Raw genomic sequence first — 17590 nt, 5'->3', positions numbered from 1 at the left:
CGTCTGTTGCAGTCTCAAGAACAGGAGACAAGGAACGCGCGCACTATCATTGCATTTCACTTCATTTCAGAAAAACCAAAAAATTGCTTCCCCAAAACCAATCATCGCATTTCATTGCATCGCATAGCATAGCACAGCGTAGCCATCACAGCGTAATCGTAAACTATATGTGCCATCCCCGCCCCAACTCCATACGCAGAGCTATACCAAACTGCTCTTTTCACCCCCAGCCCGATAAGCCCAGCCCAGCCCTAGCCTAGATAACCCCAAAGGCTTCGTTCGAGAAAATAGAACCGATTTGCACACATCAACCTGCAGCAAAAAAAAGTACAAAAAAACAAGGACATGATTTTTTTCTCTCTCTCCCTCGCAGACGTTCAAAGTCCAATACCACCAAAGTGAGGGAGATAGAGAGAGGGAGAGGGAGATTTGCAAGAACGAGAGGAGAAAAAGCGAGAAGCAAGATGGAGAAGAAAGGAGATTTTTCATAATACAGAGTTGTTTGTTTCATGGCCACCCAAGCGGATCAAGGGAGATATGCTTTTCATGCCCCCCATCAGTCAATACTGCCCAATCAAGAAAGACATGAGAGAAAGAGAAAGAAAAATACTCCTCGCTATACTGTTTCATCTTCCCTGGTAGGACTTGGCTTCCTCCTTTCATATTGTCAGAGTTAAGATGGAGATGCGGTCTAGTGCTGGCCTCCGTAGTTTCCGCCCCAGCCACCGCGGCTGTAGCTTCCACCATATCCGCCAAAGCCACCGTAGTTTCCATAGCCGCTCTGCTGTTGCTGCTGCTGCTGTTGTTGCTGTTGCTGGTGGCTACCGCCGCCCTGGTGGCCAAGTCCGCCGAGTCCACCGTATTGGTTGTTACCGCTAAGATGGTTCGGGTAGCCGCCAAAGCCTTGCTGGTGGGACTGTTGAGGGCCGCCTTGCACACTCTGACCAGGAGTGTTCTGTGTGGCTGATCCAGGTCGGCCGGGCTGAGCTCCCAGAGCAGATGGGCTAGGGCCACCGTTCTTCGAGTCACCGAATGGCTTCAGGGAGTCTTCAGTAAGTCCCTGTTGACCACCCTGCTGTTGGCCATACGAGCTCTGATGCGAATATGCTTGGGGTCGCCCAAATACATCTGGAAGACCGCCAAATCCACCAGCGCCGGCTGCCGAGCTGTGGTTCTGCGAGGTTGCCGAGGCGGCACGTCCATATTCGCCGAGTCCTCCACCCAAGCCGCTACCCCGCTCATGTGTGGAGGATGCGCCAAAGCCTCCGGCATTGGCTGGTGATGCCGAGTGCTGTTCGTAGGAACTCTGGGGAGACATTCCGTAGTGATGGGGTTGACCGTACATGCCCTTTCCAAAAGAGCCATAGCCACCTTGTTGGCCATAGCCACCGAACTGGTTCATGTAGTTGGCGTAGTAAGGACTGCCATAGTAGGGATGGTTGTATGGGTAGCCTCCAGCATGTCCCTGCTGGCCACCCTGTTGGCTGTGTTGCTGATGCATATGCTGACCCTGCGAAGCAGGTCCAGAGGGGTGCTGTCCGCTTGAGCTGGGGTTCGGGGTGTTGTGGCCGCTGTTCTGGCCATCGTTGTATCGGCTCTGGGTCTGTTTACGTTCGTTAGAAACCTGCCGCTCCCAGGATTGCAGTCCCATATCCACAGTCGTCCTCTCCCTGCTCACTCCTCCCAGTCGTTCTTCCAGAAGCATCTGCTGTGACACTCCGGATGGAACAACATGAGATTTGCGCAAGCCGGGGTCGAACAACTGCTCGTACGAGAAAGACGAATCGACATTGTTGAAAGGTGGTCTTACCTGTTGCGAATGTTGACTCTGGGGGAAACCTGAGTCATTGGGACCGGAGCCGAAAGCGCTACCAGTACGTTGTTGAGCAGAACCGGCTTCCTGCTGGCTCTGCGCATTCTGCTGTCCATAGCCTTGGTAGTAGTTCTGGTAAGCGGAGCGTTGCTGCTCAGACGTGAGATATTGAGAGCCAAAGTTGTCCGGTGCTGAGGAAAATGCGCCAGGCTGTGACTGGGCCTGACTCTGCTGACCGGGATAGTCGTATTGGTTCGATTGAGGGATCTGCTGGCCGAATGGATCGTATGGCTTCTGGGGTGGTGCCGCAGCTTCTGATGGGGTGCCAGTTTGGCCATAACGTCCGAACTGATTGTAAGGTTGGCTGGACTGAGATCCTTGGGGCTGCATCGCTGTGTGGGAGGGCGAGTCCTGTGCGATGGACTGCTGCTGAGGTGGTGGGGGCAGTCCTGGAGCCTGCTTTGGTGTAGGGGCGGGTTCCTCTGGCTGCGTCTCCGCTTGTGGGGCAGCTTGGCGAGGAGCCGGAGGCAAGGATGCCCTGGGCTGTGTAACTGGAGAATGTTGGGGTGGTTGAGTCCTGGTCTCTGCTTCTTCTCTGTCTTCGTCCACGTCCAAATCAGACACGTTGCTGCTCAGGCCCAAGCTGCCAAACTGCACTGCTGCTCTGTCCACGGCATGGTTGCTCGGCATGACCACTGCCTCCTGTTGTTCCATGAGCCTCTTGACGTAGCTGGCACTGCGGTGTGATCCAGACGTCGCCTTGAGAGCTGAGGTTGCGAACCCTCCGAGGGCGGGGCGCCCGATGGGTGCTTGTAGTGGGGTGGCTACCGGGGTAGCGATGCCAACGCTTCCAATGTCCTTTGAGCTGGCAACAGTGCTGAACACCGTTTCTGTAGGGGGCGGATGAGATTCGTCAGGCAGATGCTCAACGTTCTCTTGGGTGAGCTCGTCTTTGGAGGGCGCAAGGGCAGTCTCTGTAGCAGTCTCCTTCTCACTCACTTCCGGCGTCGACTTGGGCGTTTCCTCGGTCGCAACTGGAGGCGCTTCAGGTACTTCGTCTGCGGGGGGCGGTGTGGGCGGCTCGTCGACTGGCACGGTTGGTTCCAGTGCCACTGGGTGGGCGGGCTCTTCAGCAGAAGCGGGAGCGGGCTCCTCGGCCTCGGGCAGCATATCTGCGACGGTTTTGGGCAGGACGGGCGCGATCTTGGCCGCGACGGGTGCGAACATGCTGGCCCACGTCTTCTTCGCAGGCGCCGTCGCTGCAACGGGCTCCTGGGCCTCTGGCGCAGCAGTAGCGGGCTCGGGTGCTGGTGCGTTCTCTTTGGCGTCCGGGGCAGTCGTGGGCGCATCCCACGCCGCAGACTCAGAGGTCGGAATCGAAGTAGAGGGTGCGCGAGATCCACTCGAGACGGCACCTCCACGACCGCCACGGAAGCCACCACGGCCACGATCGGTGCCACGTCCACGACCGCCGCGAACGCTGTCGCCGCCGCGTCGAGGAAGCTCGCCCCGGCTACCGCGTAAGGTGGACGCGGCGTCTGTCGAAGCAGCATTGTCTGGGACCTTTGAGCGGGAGCGGTCCTTTGCTTTTTTTGGCACCTCGGAGAACTGCGAGACGGCACCTGTGCACGTGTCAGTATGCATTGGAAGGTGGCAGCACCGCAGGACATGGTGCGGCGGCGGGGAGCCACTCACCCTCGCTGATCTTTTCAATCGTCGTCTGCAGGTCGCCGTCAGAGTCTTCGATTGCGAGCACCAGGTCGGCGTCGGTCCAGTCGGGGAACAGCTCCTTGAGGGTTGTGAGTTGCGCCTGGTAGCGTTTCTTCAGTTCGCCTAGCTCGCCCTGCTCTGCCGATGTGTCTGCGGGCTGCGACGCGCCGTCGCCGTTGGTCTTGCGAGGGCCTCGAGGCCCGTATCCTCCTCTGCCACCGCGGGCAGTGCTCCTGCCTCGCGCAGGCCGGGGCTGTACTTCAGACATGTGAAATGTGTCGTTGTGCTGATAAGCCGCTGTCGACTTGGTGTGTGTGTGCTGGGAGGAGGGAGGTGTGGTCGAGGTCTGCGTTGTGGTAAATGCGTCGGTGATGCAGGTTGGGGTCGCTCTTGATGGTTTGCACGTGACGGCTACTGCGAATGACGAGAGCGGTCGGTTGCATTACCCTTGGGCGGTCCTTGCCTTTAAGCGACGATGAGTCTTGGCCTATGAGCGATCCGCAACGCCTACCATAGCCCGTCTAAGAGCTCGTTCTCTTCGCTATGGTCCTGTGAAAGGGGCTTATGTCTACTGCATTGGTAGCCCGTTGTCCACACTGCTAGTCCCTCATGCTCATTCTGTACACGAACTTGACACGTGCATCAGAAGATGAATAGTAGTTCATGTCGCATGACATAAGCAGGCCTCACGTTGTCTTCTCCACGCACAACACTATCTGCTGGTTGTGATTTAGTTCGTGAAAAGTCCATTGCTAATCAAGTACGCCTTTCTCTAATTTGTAGATTCCTACCAAAAGTTCTGGTGAACAGGGCAGGTCACTGGTGTTCTTGTCTGCTGACCCCGCCTACTCGACGCGTTGATGACCCACTGCCGATCTCTCGACAACCAGCTACCACCCTCACACCACCACTCGCTCCGTCGTCGCCAGTATACCCAGCGCCGGCCCCTACACACCACACACCAAACATGCAGTCTGCCTCGGCGAAACGGGCGTTCAGTGCGCTTGCCGCCAAAATCCACCCCCAGCTTCCACTCACGAAACGCGAAAGCCAGCAGCTATTGAACTTGCTTACGACGTCATTCCGGAACCACTTGGATCGCGAGCACCCTTTCTCTCCCCAAGACAGCATCCAAAACAAGCCAACGAACAAGTCTGTAGGCAACAATGGACAACGTAGCTCCTCCCCGATCCACGCCACCTCCTCATACGCCTCCACTTCGAAGCACATCGACTCAATCTTGACGAACCCTCTATTTGCCGTGAAGCCCCGCCGAAGAGGCTCAGAGTCAGCTGCAGTCGATGTGCTCAGGGACCCCATGGGCTGGTTCCTTGACCAGATTGCAGTGGGAGCCGCGAGCCTCCCCAAAGCCGCCATGTGTCTGGAGGTGTTGGAGAGTACAGCCGCCGAGGCTTCGCCACAACTGCAGAATGGAAAGACTCCAGGTGTCATAATCGCCGAGTGGCTGCGTGCGAGTGGTCTGGATACATCAAAGGATTTCCTCGACCTCTGCACAACCAAGCAAGGTCGCAGCAGTAAATTCCAGGACCGGCTGGTTTCATTACTCCTATCCGAAGGCGCAATATCTGCCCCCTGGCGCTGGTACATTCGCCCCACACAGCAGCGCATCAAAGACACGGGCTTGGACGTGTTGAAAGTCTCAACGTTCAGGCAGCAGTTGTTGGCGAAAATGGTCTCTGTGCAAGGGAATACAGGCCTGGACAACGGTCTTGCCGTGTTTATGCAAGCGTTTCGCATGGCAGAGGTCGAGGGCCACGAATCAGCGTACAGTGTTCTCAGAGCGGCAGGAGCACGACTAGTAAATCGCGTCATCTCCACTCCAGATCACTCTACCGACGTCAAATTATACGAGTCGTTTTTATTGTCATCTCAGCGCTGGCTTGGCAATTGGAGTCAAGCAGTCGAATCGATGCTTTGGCTGCATCACCCTACACAGCGTAGTGCACTTCCAGGTCTCCGCTTCATTCAGGATCCTGCTGGAGCCATCTCATTCGTGCGAGCTTCAAAAAGTCGAAGAAACTTCCTCGTTCAGCTCTGCTTGGGAGTCGCACGCCAATTATTAGAAGAGGAGAAGTTCACTGAAGCACAGATTGCGATGGAGTTCACCAAACAACACTTCCCCGATATCGTACTGTCAAAACCTTCGGTGGCAGATCAGCCAGCGACCACAGGGTGGAAAGCGCGAGAAGAGAGGAAGAATTTGGAACTGCTGGACCGTCTTGTCTTGTCATGAGTTTCAATAAGAGATTCTAGTTACGACCCTAACATGAATACCATAGCTTATCCGTTCAAGGAAAATTAATGATGATACCACGTCCCAGTCAGAGAAGGAAGCACTGGGTACAAACTTTTTAGACGCGCGAATACGGCCTTGATTCGTAGATTCGAAGTTGCAACTACCTGAAACGTCGGCAAAAGGAAGTTGCTTTGCATTGCTAGCCGCAGCCATTGTTACCCGGAGATGGAGAATGCACGTTAGTTGCTTCGCATCAGTCGAGGTGGGTGAAGACGCTACAGACGTCGATAATTATCAGATATGGAGACAAAACAATGTAGTTGAAATCTATCTATTGCTCTTTGAGCTCAAAATCTACAAGTCTGCAATCCGACTTCTGGTATCGCTAAAAAGTTCAGAAACGCCGTCATATCATTGTTGGTCATACAATCCCCCAGCAAACTTAGGCCTTAAGCTCGCCGTTGGCCTCCTGCGGCCAGACATCATACCCAAAGGTGTCCTTCATGTTGACAAAGCGTGTGTGCCTGCCACTCGCAACCTCCTCCACCGCCTCAAAGTCCTCCTTGCTCAACACAGGAATCAGCCAGTTGCTCGCGATACGCTTCGGCGTCGAGCTCTTGGGCAGGACGACGTATCCTCTTTGTAGGCCCCACGCCAACAACACCTGTCCGAGATCGTGCCCGCTGCGTTGCGCGACTTCATTCAGCTTAGTGTTTGTGCGCACCTGCTCGCCTGTGCTGGGGACCTGGTTCTGCGATCCGAGGGGCGAGTAAGCCGCAGGCAGGATATCATGCGCTTGGCAGAACTTGACGAGCTCGTCGTTGGGCAGGAAGGGGTGGATTTCGATCTGGTTGACCTGCGGCTTGACCTCCGCGAGGGCGAGGAGCTTCTTCAAGCCCTCAATGGTCCAGTTGGACACGCCGATGGCCTTGGCCTGGCCCGACTTGTAGATCTCCTCCATGGCGCGCCATGTCGGCTCCGGGTTCTCCGTCAGGTCTTTCTTGATGATGTATTTTCCGTCGGCCCCGATCTTGGGCATGTTCTGCTCGTTTGTCTCTGCGGCGATCGGCCAGTGTACGAGGAACAGGTCAATGTAGTCCATCTTCAGCTTCTCCAGCGAGTTCTGCAGCGACCATTTCACTTCGGATGGCTCGTGGAGGTGGTTCCATACTTTTGTGCAGATGAAGATGTCGCTGCGCTTGACGCTGGGGGTCTTGGAGAGGAAGTCGCGTACGGCGTCGCCGACCTCTTCTTCGTTCTGGTAGAACCACGCGCAGTCGAGGTGACGGTAGCCGGTTTTCAGGGCTTCTGTGACGGCGGCGTAGGTTTCGCCTTTGGAGCCTTCGTTGGCAAAGGTGCCGAAGCCGACCGCAGGGATGGTGAGCCCGTTGGAGAGGGTGTATGTTTTGGTGTTTTGAAGGGCCATGTTGGTGGTTTGCTCGTGGATGCGAAGATGAATGAGGTATAGATGAAAACAATCAAACGAATCTTTGTCTGAATATACAGAGTAACGATGAATACGTCGTAAACCAAGCCAAGTCAGGTCAAGGTCGCAACCCTAGATATATCTCGCGTTACCTACCTTCGCGAAATCTCTTCCCCCCTCCCAACGCAACCTCATTATCTGACGACATACATCCCGGTCCCTTCTCGTACCCATCTCGTAGACACGAAAAAAACCCCATAAAAGTCTCCATCCAACAGTTTCATGAAATCTGCAACCAAAATCAGAGTTGATGACGTAGCAGTGGACCCTGAATCCACACGGGCCGACTCAACCTTCCAACCTTCTCGAGTCTTTGCACCAGGAACCCACGGCGGCTCTGCGGCCACCAAGACAACGGCCGCCGCGTCAGGAACACAATGGCGACTTCTCGGCGAACTGCAACATGGCGCTCCACTGTTTCTCACGTCACTGCTAGACTCTGAGCGTTGTACCGTTGCTTTGCATGCACCGTCCGCCGGTGAAGCTGCAGTGTTGTACACTCGATAGCAACGCTCAGATGCATACTAATCACCCTTGACAGCCATAATAGCGGTCTGCATCAGCTGGGTACCGGCCGCGGTGCGTCTTGCCCAGTGAGATGAGGCTGCGTGCCCATATTGATGCGTCGACAAGTCCCTTTGGCGATCTTCGAGGTGTTGAGGCGATTCAGAGCACGCTTGTTGCTATCAGTCCCCAGTTTTTTTTGCCAACTCCAGGATGATGGTATCCAGTTTCTATTCTCTGGTCTGACAGAGCTTTTCCCTTAGCGGTACCCTTGACGGGCCCCATCCAAGCGAGTGATGATGTAGCATGCATTGTGGATACTGAGATTGTTGTTGGATGCTTCGTCTCCAGTGGTAGAGTGGAGGGGCTTCGGCCATGCTCGGGAAGAATATGGCTCGACAAAGGGCTGAAAAGTTGGAGAAGATATTTGGAGATAAGAAATAGATATATATGGGCTCCCTCGAAACCCTGAGTCGGTCCATTAACAGTTCTTTCATTCTTCCAATCCATCTCATACAAGCTTCATTCAGTCAAGCTTGATCATCTCGATTCTTTGATACCCTATCTCTTTACGAATATCAAAACAACTTCATCATGCCTGCTTACGACGACTCTGATTTCGGTGACAGCACACCTCTCAACCAGGCCAAGTCCCACGATATCAACCGCGCTCCCTCCAACAACTTGTCTGCTGGCGGACTCGCCATTCCTGGTGATGGCAGCAGCGATGCCCATGGCACAGCCCACTCCATCGAGGTTCCAGCGACCAGGAGCTCTATCGCAGATGCATCGCACTACATGCACAACCTCTCTCTGTCGCCATCCATGAGGGACCGACGAGGCTCCAGGAACTCCTTCGGAACCTCCCTGCCCATCCCCCGATCAAAGAGGCAATCGAGGCTGTCTTCGGTCCACTACCCCGAGGGTGTTGCCCAGCGCCCTGGCATGCCTCCTATCCAGCCATCTCGCGACATCATCGCTGCTCAGCTCCAGGATCTTGCCGGCGAGAAGGTCACCGCTGCCAAGGACATGGCATTCGTCTTCGACATCGACGGTGTGCTCGTCCACGGCGACCGTCTGATCCCCGAGGGCAAGCGCGTGCTTGAGATTCTCAACGGCGAGAACGAGCTCGGCATCAAGATTCCCCACATCTTCCTCACCAACGGTTCTGGAAAGCGTGAGGTGCCTCGTGTAGAGCAGCTCTCCAAGATCCTCCACAACCCCATCTCCACCGAACAGTTCATCCAGTCCCACACGCCCATGCGAGCTCTGGCCGAGTACTACAAGACGGTCCTCGTCGTTGGCGGTGAGGGCTACAAGTGCCGCGAAGTCGCCGAGGAGTACGGTTTCGAGGACATTGTTGTGCCCAACGACATCATCGCGTGGGACCCAACCATCGCCCCCTACCGCGTCTTCACCGAGGAGGAGCGCAAAACCTCCCGCCCCCGCGACTTCTCAAAGACCAACATCGACGCCATCATGGTCTTCTCCGACAGCCGCGACTACGCAACCGACATCCAGATCATCATGGACCTGCTGCAGAGCGAGAACGGCCGCTTCGGAACCCGCGCCGCCGACCCCGTCTCCCAGCGCATCCCCATCTACTTCTCACAAGGCGACATGCTGTGCCCGACCGAGCACCCCTTCCCGCGCATGTCGCAGGGCGCGTTCCGCATCGGCCTCGAAGCCATGTACAAGTCGCTCACCGGTGTGGACCTCGAGCGTGTCGTGTACGGCAAGCCCGAGCTCGCGACGTACAAGTACGCCGACGAGGTCATTGCTAGCTGGATGGAGACGATCCACAACGATGAGCGCCTGCCCAAGAACATCTACATGATCGGTGATAACCCGGCTTCCGATATCATCGGCGGGAACATGTATGGCTGGAACACGTGCTTGGTGCGCACGGGTGTGTTCCAGGGCGGCGAGAATGACGAGGAGAACCCGGCGAACTTTGGCGTGTTTAAGAATGTGTATGAGGCGGTTACGACGGCTATGAAGAAGGAGTTGGGCCAGGACTTCAAGTTCGAGTTCAATGAGTCGATTAACCCCTCCACTCACGGCATTGGGGCTTCGGCTATCGAGTAGAGGGTTTCTCTTTCCTTTGGTTATGGTTATGGTTATGGTAATCGGGGCATTTTAGACAGGCGTTTTTTTAGATATAGACGTGGTCAGATCTGGTGTATATCCTGCATAGCATAGCGGATGCGTGCAAACTTGATCTACGAGGGCTTTTATAGATATTTTACGAGTCTCATATATACAAATCTCTGATTTTAGAAGCTTCTTTTGCGTTTGATGGGCTGGTGTTGTGACTACTACATTTCTATTCTCGTGCTTCTTATGTTATTTATGTGCAGCTGTGTACTTCCTGCTCAATACGTTCACCTGTTGTATAATTCGTTATGGGCGGTAAGTTGGTTTGAAAGATGTTTGTGAAGTCAAAATAAGGCCGGAGCGGACAGCAGAATTTCCGACAAAGCGGTACCACGAACAGCAGACGTCGTTGTGTCTTGCATGCGGACGATTTATGGCGGCGCATGTGAATGCTTAGCCAAAGAACGTGGAGCACATGCTCGGCAGACTAGCAGTTTCTGGTACTCTGGTGAGGATGACATTCCAGACCACGAGCAATGACGTTGGTGTTTATCTCATGCAGTTGCGCTGCGTGACAGCGACGATGCGTCGTCGTCGTTCTTATTCTACTTCTTGTATCCTTTCGTAGGGCGAGCATGTGCACATGCTGATGACGCGCCATGCTCGCTGGACCCGCTAGACAGACCCGCTAATGCTACTCACGCTTCGCACGATACCCTCTCTCCTAAACGCTGCAAGCAATCGCAAACGTCCAAATTCTAGCACGCCCTCGCAGCAGCGTGCCTTGACGATGCTGCTAGTTCACCAGACGGGGAGCGTCAAGGTGGGCGAGGTGGTGAGGTATGCTGCATCTCTCCGCGGGAGTGTCTGGCCGGCGGAATGCTAAGAGGTCATGCAGGTACACCGTCACATACACGCCTGCTGAAGACCGCATTCTGCCCTCGCCCGCCGTCCTCCATGTCCGCATACGCAACTCGTCGGCCATTCCGCTGCGTGCCGCCTATCTCCACGGCCCCTATACCATCCACGTCGCCGCCTATCCCTCGACCTTCAACCCCAACAAGAAGGTCGAGTCGCCCAAGACATACGGCGTCCCCGAGTTCGAGCCCAACCTCAAGGCGGGCGGCTACTGGAACGCCAAGTTGACGGTGCCCGAACACATCAGACAGGGCGACGAGAGCCGCAACGCTGACGGGTCGCCCAAGAGCGCAACTTGGATAATCGAGATTGCCTCGCAGATCATCTTTTCCAACTCGGCCTCGGTGAACTACGAGCTGCTGGTAGCCCGTGACGAGAGGTCGCTGGACCTGGGCTTCACGGCCGTTACCGGAAACAGCCATGGGGTGCCAGGCAAGGTGCAGGACCACCAGCAGGGGAAGAAGGCGCATACGCACGGCCATCCTGCGCAGCCAAAAGGCGTCTATTCAAAGGCCATCAAATTGGTCGTCGACGACACGTCGAGTCTGTGGAACAAGCCGGAGCTGCCCGAGTGGAAAGACGAGGAACACCACGCCGACAGGCGCAAGTCAAAGGACGTCCACCACCAGGAGCCTGAAGATCACCGCAAGCAGAAGAAGATCCACCTCGTCATGGTCACCCACGGACTGCACAGTAATCTCGGCGCGGATCTGCTGTACTTGAAGGAGAGCATCGATGCGACAGCCAAGCAAGCCCGGGAAGACCGACGGAGAAAGCGGCGAGAGCAGAAGGGAGGAAAGTCTAGCGAGGATACTGTGACGGAAAGCTCTACAGCTCCATTGTCAGGTGGTCAAGACGAGATAACCGATGAAGAAGCGGACGACGACGAAGAAGAGGTCATTGTGCGTGGGTTTGACGGCAACGTTATACGCACCGAGCGCGGCATCCAGTATCTTGGGAAAAGACTGGCCAAGTATGTGCTACGTACAACATACCCCGACCAACCATTTTTACCCGTCAAGAGGTCCATTGGCGAGAAGCTGTCCAATACCTTCTCCGCTCCCAAGGACAAGGGTGATGAGGGTATACCGGGCCACGAAGGAAGTACTGCTCACAAGACACATACACATCACTCGAGACGCGCATACAAGTTCACCAGTATCAGCTTCATCGGTCACTCGCTGGGAGGACTCGTTCAGACATACGCCATCGCCTACATCCACAAGCATTCTCCGCAATTCTTCGAGAACATCAAGCCCATCAACTTCATCGCCATGGCCTCTCCGTTTCTGGGTTTAAGTAACGAGAACCCCATGTATGTCAAGTTTGCTTTGGATTTTGGATTGGTGGGCAGGACGGGGCAAGATCTTGGGTTGACCTGGAGGGCTCCTACGTTGGCAAAGCAAGGATGGACTGCTATGGTAAGCGGGCTCGGAAACCAGCCTCAAAGTGAGCCCAATCATGAGGACCCTGGCGCAAAACCGCTTCTTCGAATTCTTCCTACTGGTCCAGCTCACCAAGTTCTGCGCATGTTCCGAAATCGTACGCTGTACTCGAACGTAGTCAACGACGGAATCGTCCCGCTCCGCACAAGCTGTCTTCTCTTTCTCGACTGGACAGGCTTGGGCAAGGTGGAGAAGGCACGGAGGGAGAACGGTCTCGTTGGAGCCGTAGCTATATGGGGCTTTGGCCAGTTGACGGGACAGAACACGCCAGCCAGTGCCTCGAGGATCGGCTTTTCAGATGACGAGAATGAGAGTGTCGAGCCTCCTTCGTTGGGAGGGGATGCTGAGGCCGTTCCTTTGCCTGGTGTGGATGTCACCAACCAGGATGACGAGGCGCAAGCTGCTGCCAAACCTATGGAAGGGAAGAAGAAGGCATCAGACGCAGACTCGGACTCTGATTCATATTTCCAGCCGCAAAATACGCTCATGCAGCTCTGGAGCTATATCCGGCCCACAGGCAAGCACACTGCAAGAGACAAGAAGATGTTCAAGCGCAGTCAGACGTATCCGAAAAATGAAGAAGAGCAAGATACTCAATCAGAAGCAGAAGCAGAGGCGTCCTCGTCACAAGATGCAGCGCAGCAGAAGAGACCAAAGGCAACACGTGGTGACACTGTACTCAACAACGCTACGAGTATGCTAGCACCGCCTAAGACAACGATATTTGAGTCTGCTGGTGACCTCATAAACCCGCCCGTTCCCCCAACGTCGTGGATTACAGACCCGTCGACTCGAGCACGAACTATCTTCCATGATCGTGTCTATCATCCTGAGGATATTCCACCTCCACCGGCTAAGAAGAGAGCTACAGGTCGCTCGGTCTCAGGCGAAAGCACCTCATCCCAAGTATCTACTACGGAGGGAGGTGTCATGCGCGTCGAAGAGAAGATTGCTCGGGCCTACCATAAAGATCTGTCATGGCGGAAAGTTCTAGTCCGTCTTGAACCCGATGCTCATAACAACATGGTCGTTCGCCGCATGTTTGCCAACGCTTATGGATGGCCGGTCGTCAAACACCTTTGCGACACGCACTTTGCAAACACTTTCTCAGCCCAAACGCGTGACGAGAATGAGCCTGCCATCGACCGAGCCAAGGGTATCGAAGTCCCAGTGAACGAAAACGGTGAACACGTCAGAGGACAGGAGGACGTTGGCCCGCCAATTGCACGTACAGACAGCGAAATGAGAGAGGTCGCAGACGAGTTGGCGCCGCTCAAGAACCCTCCAATGGCTCCTCGCCGAATGGATACGACCGATTCCATGCGCAGCACAGGCACTGCCGACTGGGATAGCATATACTTTGATGGGACGAGCGACGAAGAGGACGAAAGCGATGATCGCACTTATCTCCAGAAGTTTCTGCAGATCAACAATCAGGGCTCACGCAGCCCACGTCGCTCGCGTAGTCCCAACCCGACCACACCGCGAACACCTGGCGAAAGGGGTACGAGCGATCAAGACATAACGGCGTTCTTGAACAATATGCCCCCAGCTGCTATGGATATTCATAGAGGGTTAGGCCCGACGCCGACAAGGCAATCGGGCAAGTCAAAGCCCGAGCCTGATTCTGTTCAGTCCTTCGGTGGGACGCCTGTAGTTCTTGGAGAGGGCAAGCTGACAGAGAGTCCACCTGACACGCCCTCCGCAAACATCACCGAACTCGGATTGAAGAAGTCTTTGGACGTGAGCGCCCCTTCTTCACCAGTGGCCAACAAGAATGGAAGCAAGAGCGGAGGCGTAGGAGAGCACGTAGCTAGACTGAGCTTCTCGCAGGACCACGCGTAGGAGTCTCCAGTCTACACGGTAGAGTGTGAGGTTGCATACGAAGGGCAGAATAGATGGGGGGGCATGACTAGGATTTGCATATTTGGCGTTTCTGGCTCAGGATACATGGATGTGCAACGTGACGTCGAGTTTGAGGTCGGCGCACAGATCGGATACAAGGCGGATAGAGGCACAGATTGTTGTTGCACGGGTCGTACTTGGAGGATACCCCAGGATCGTATATATGGTTTGTACAAGCAAGTGTTCTTAGTGTTTATCATGTCAGCTCCTGTTAAGATGGGATTTCACTTCGTGCATATTTCGTCTGTCCGCCCTGGTTCCGAGCGTTTGTCACTGTTTTCTCTTCTTCTTTTTCTCGAGTTCTGTTGCCAGAGATGAAATGAAGCTGCGCGTGGCGTACGTATGGTTTTGCTCGCGTTCACTTCATTTCTGTGGTGAAGTGAGGTCAACGTCATGTCGATGCCGTGCCTTCCTCTTTCACCGCAGCATGTCCAGGCGCCGCCTCACGCGGTTCGTTTGCCGGCGACTCACCTCTTTCAATCGCTGTCCACGTCTCTCACACACATCCAAAACCTTGTCAGCATACCGGATTGCGTTGCTCTTCGATCGCCCGCCGCGTTCGCCACAGCAAACTACCTCGCATGCTACGTTGGCCATGGCCATGGGAGGCACTAACACGTCGTCAAAACGACCAGCGGTTTGGATTGGCGGCCGTCGTCGACTGAGCCGCCGTTCGGGACTACCCCGTTCAAATACCGCGCCTATGCTCGGCCCAAAGGCAGCGACAGCGAGTTTGGTGAGCAGCGTAGCAACTGATCTTGGATCGAGCCCACGCGCGTCGGAAGAGTCCAATATGAGGTTCTTTTCACCGGGAAAGGCGAACGTGAAGGACTCTAGCAACAACCAGAGAATTATTCACAGGGCTGCGGCTTCGCCTGCGAGTTCACCGGCTGGCATATCCAGAAATTCACCTGCGCTTGCGAGCCCCCGCCATCAAGCCCCCCGTACGCCAGGTAGTCCTCCTCAGTACAACCCTTTCAGGGACTCACCTACAACCATGCCTGTGGTCAGCTCGCCTCTTCCTCCTACAACGCCCAGCAAGGCAGCCCAGTTTCTTGGGATCGAAGTCGATGTGTTCTCTCAAGGGCAAGGAAGTATACGGAGAGATCCCTTCCTGCAAGATGGCATATTTGACAGCCGTCCGGTACGACCGACACTAAAGTCGCGTGCTTCTGCACCTTTGCTGACTATGTTCAAGGATGTGTCGAGCAGACTGCCAAAGTTCAGAGAAGAGGATATGGAGTGCGATGCTCCAAAGGCGAAGAGGAGATGGGGAGGTAGCACCAGCAAAGCTATGCGCGTACTGGGCAATCTGCCTTCGTTTGGCTCGGGCATCCCGAAGCGTACGCCACACCACAACTTTGCAGCAGCCGGACCGCTTTCTCCAGATGAAGATCTACATCTTGGATATGCCAGTGATAGCGATCTTCACATGCGCTCTCGCCAGGTTCCGCCGCCTTCACGCCCGGTTTCAGTGTCGCCGCGACGCCGCAGGCGCAAGAGAGGTCCCAAGTCGCTAGACAGGATGTCGCCGATCACAGAGGCTTCGTTCGACGAGCTCCGAACAATCTATAACCATGAAGAAGATGACGAAACGGAACTTGAGGCTATATCCGAGTATGAGAGCGACTATCCTCCTCGGAGTGCTTCCATGATGCCCCGGTCACACACTGAGTTATTTCTCGACTTGTCCGATACATACGAACTTGAGGAATACGACCTTTCTCCAACGGACGATGTTATCGAAGAGGAACCGGAGGAAGAGGAGGGATATAACATGCATCCTGGTACAAAGGTAGACCTTAGCTATATGGAGTGGCAGGAACCTGCAAACTTGCAAGTGCGGAGTCCCTTACAAGCAGTTGAAGATCGCCTACTGAACGCCACTGAGGATATACGACGCAAAGCAAGTCAGGCTGCGCTGTGTAAGCTTGATGCAGCTAAGTTGCGGCTGAACACAGAAAACTCTGTGCTGAAAGAACAGCATAAGAAGATGAAGAGGGGGTTTTCGTCGATGAAACTTCGGGTTATGGCTCAAGAACAATCCGATGTTGACTTTGCAGAAGAAGCTGACAACGAAGACGATATGATGTCCATAGGTAGCAGCATCGACCTTGACGAAGAGCCCACTGTGCAGGTGGCGCAGGTATCGACCTCCACTAGAATCACTCCGGGTGTTGTCAAGCGTGTGGACATACCGGCTCGTAAAAGCAATGTGCTTCTCGTCGATGCTGAGACCTCTGGAGCGGTCAAGGATGTTGCTTTCGTCGAAGTCAACGGCAAGGAGAGCGGGCGTGAGGATCTCAAAGTAAACATATCCTCGACCTTGCAGCAGTACATCATGCTAACTGCAACACAGCCCGATATCAACGACAATTATCCAGCACACTACGACCGCACTGCACGGGAAAAGAAGGCAAAGATGCCACGCGACGAATCGCAAGTGCTGGTCCACAAATGGATCGACGCCCAAAACCCCGACGAGCAACGCCCTCTCTCCGAGCGCATCGACCACGACGTCCTCGCCGACCAGCAGATCCCTCCCGCGCCCTTCCCGAAAGAAAACTGCCCGTTTCCCTCGCCACCCAAGAAGCGCCTTCTAATCCCCTTACCCCCGTCGAAGAAGCTTCCAAAGCACACCTGTCTCAACAATGGCCACATCTTCCACCCCATCGATCTGGAGCACGTCCCGGACCGAGTGGTCATCAACAGTCTGGAAGTTAGACCGTACTTGCAGACCAACTACGGAGTTAGGCAGCATGTTCACGTCCCCGTGTTCTGTAATAGGTGCGGAGAGGATGTCGAGGAGGAGATGTGGGAGTGCGAGATTGCGGTTTGCAGGATGACGGTGTGTAAGGCGTGTGCGGAGGATATGGAGGAAGAGTGGCAGGAGAGAGCTATTGGGTCGTGGGCGCACTAGATGGTGTTAATATCGTGTTCGTGGGCGGGCGACGTGCGGGATGGAGGTGGAGAGAAGGTTCGTGATGGGCTGGGGTAATGGTGGATGATGTATGATGTATGACACGACGATATGCGTTTATTTTCGAGCGCATGCGCTCATATGTATTCTGAGGTTTTGAGATGAGATTGGCGACTTGGTGTATAGCAGATACTCATATTCACTACTGGGAAAGCCTGTCCATCAATATGAATATGAGAGTAAAAAGAATGCCATCTACCTCTCTCAAACGCAAAGCTGCGTAATATCAAGCTAGAGAAGCCACGCAAGTGAAAAGAAACAAAACGATAGATAAAAAGAGCACCAAAAGAATACCTTGTCAACACTCCCTGGAACCCGACACCAAAATCAGCAAAAAAAAATTGTCACTTGGCGGTACTGGGAACTGTCCAATGTTAGAATTGGCAGTACTGCTTTGTTTTTTTTGATGCTAGACTTACTCGAACCCAGGCTGGCACGGAATTGTAGCAACTCCACAACGTGACGTCATACCACT

At 54.7% G+C, this 17590-nt stretch overlaps 7 protein-coding genes across 7 annotated transcripts; 4 read left to right on the top strand and 3 right to left on the bottom strand.

The window, feature by feature from the left end:
- Window positions 1-90: 90 nt before the first annotated feature.
- On the bottom strand, window positions 91-590 carry P153DRAFT_158104 (uncharacterized protein). The gene has a single exon (XM_033662247.1). It carries the CDS (start codon window positions 487-489, stop codon window positions 202-204), a length of 288 nt encoding a protein of 95 aa, XP_033527902.1. The 5' UTR covers window positions 490-590; the 3' UTR covers window positions 91-201.
- P153DRAFT_158103 (uncharacterized protein) lies at window positions 591-3952 on the bottom strand. Its single transcript, XM_033662246.1, has 3 exons — window positions 3509-3952; window positions 1811-3435; window positions 591-1603 (listed from the first exon to the last, which is right to left on the bottom strand). The coding sequence occupies exons 1-3, from the start codon at window positions 3789-3791 to the stop codon at window positions 692-694; spliced, it is 2820 nt and encodes a 939-aa protein (XP_033527901.1). The 5' UTR covers window positions 3792-3952; the 3' UTR covers window positions 591-691.
- Window positions 3953-4490: 538 nt separating this feature from the next.
- Window positions 4491-5777, top strand: P153DRAFT_282504 (uncharacterized protein; the record flags this gene model as incomplete). The annotated part of the gene is made up of 1 exon (XM_033663204.1): window positions 4491-5777. The coding sequence occupies one exon, from the start codon at window positions 4491-4493 to the stop codon at window positions 5775-5777; it is 1287 nt and encodes a 428-aa protein (XP_033527900.1).
- A 297-nt stretch (window positions 5778-6074) lies between these two features.
- On the bottom strand, window positions 6075-7464 carry P153DRAFT_363690 (Aldo/keto reductase). The gene has a single exon (XM_033667423.1). It carries the CDS (start codon window positions 7204-7206, stop codon window positions 6223-6225), a length of 984 nt encoding a protein of 327 aa, XP_033527899.1. The 5' UTR covers window positions 7207-7464; the 3' UTR covers window positions 6075-6222.
- A 900-nt stretch (window positions 7465-8364) lies between these two features.
- Window positions 8365-9858, top strand: P153DRAFT_282580 (phosphatidyl synthase-like protein; the record flags this gene model as incomplete). The annotated part of the gene is made up of 1 exon (XM_033663213.1): window positions 8365-9858. One exon carries the CDS (start codon window positions 8365-8367, stop codon window positions 9856-9858), a length of 1494 nt encoding a protein of 497 aa, XP_033527898.1.
- Window positions 9859-10558: 700 nt separating this feature from the next.
- On the top strand, window positions 10559-14075 carry P153DRAFT_373105 (DUF676-domain-containing protein; the record flags this gene model as incomplete). Its single annotated transcript, XM_033669442.1, has 2 exons — window positions 10559-10707; window positions 10766-14075. The coding sequence occupies 2 exons, from the start codon at window positions 10559-10561 to the stop codon at window positions 14073-14075; spliced, it is 3459 nt and encodes a 1152-aa protein (XP_033527897.1).
- Window positions 14076-14265: 190 nt separating this feature from the next.
- Window positions 14266-17318, top strand: P153DRAFT_158082 (uncharacterized protein). The gene is made up of 3 exons (XM_033662244.1): window positions 14266-15279; window positions 15334-16443; window positions 16495-17318. Exons 1-3 carry the CDS (start codon window positions 14455-14457, stop codon window positions 17053-17055), a joined length of 2496 nt encoding a protein of 831 aa, XP_033527896.1. The 5' UTR covers window positions 14266-14454; the 3' UTR covers window positions 17056-17318.
- Window positions 17319-17590: the final 272 nt, after the last annotated feature.

This window comes from Dothidotthia symphoricarpi, assembly GCF_010015815.1.
Source record: "Dothidotthia symphoricarpi CBS 119687 unplaced genomic scaffold P153scaffold_3, whole genome shotgun sequence".
Lineage (NCBI taxonomy): Eukaryota > Fungi > Ascomycota > Dothideomycetes > Pleosporales > Dothidotthiaceae > Dothidotthia > Dothidotthia symphoricarpi.
Note: the sequence above shows the minus strand (reverse complement) of the source record. Positions and strands in the feature narration are given on the sequence as shown.

What these genes read in the sequence shown, in the direction of transcription:
- P153DRAFT_363690 (XM_033667423.1), bottom strand. Translation starts at nt 7,206, where the DNA reads ATGGCCCTTCAAAACACCAAAACATACACCCTCTCCAACGGGCTCACC.
- P153DRAFT_158082 (XM_033662244.1), top strand. Translation starts at nt 14,455, where the DNA reads ATGAAGCTGCGCGTGGCGTACGTATGGTTTTGCTCGCGTTCACTTCAT. An exon ending in GCATATTTGACAGCCGTCCG is followed by an intron (nt 15,280 to 15,333) that starts GTACGACCGACA and finishes ACTATGTTCAAG; the next exon opens with GATGTGTCGAGCAGACTGCC. An exon ending in GCGGGCGTGAGGATCTCAAA is followed by an intron (nt 16,444 to 16,494) that starts GTAAACATATCC and finishes ACTGCAACACAG; the next exon opens with CCCGATATCAACGACAATTA.
- P153DRAFT_158103 (XM_033662246.1), bottom strand. Translation starts at nt 3,791, where the DNA reads ATGTCTGAAGTACAGCCCCGGCCTGCGCGAGGCAGGAGCACTGCCCGC. An exon ending in GATTGAAAAGATCAGCGAGG is followed by an intron (nt 3,436 to 3,508) that starts GTGAGTGGCTCC and finishes ACACGTGCACAG; the next exon opens with GTGCCGTCTCGCAGTTCTCC. An exon ending in AGAGTCAACATTCGCAACAG is followed by an intron (nt 1,604 to 1,810) that starts GTAAGACCACCT and finishes GAACGTAAACAG; the next exon opens with ACCCAGAGCCGATACAACGA.
- P153DRAFT_158104 (XM_033662247.1), bottom strand. Translation starts at nt 489, where the DNA reads ATGAAAAATCTCCTTTCTTCTCCATCTTGCTTCTCGCTTTTTCTCCTC.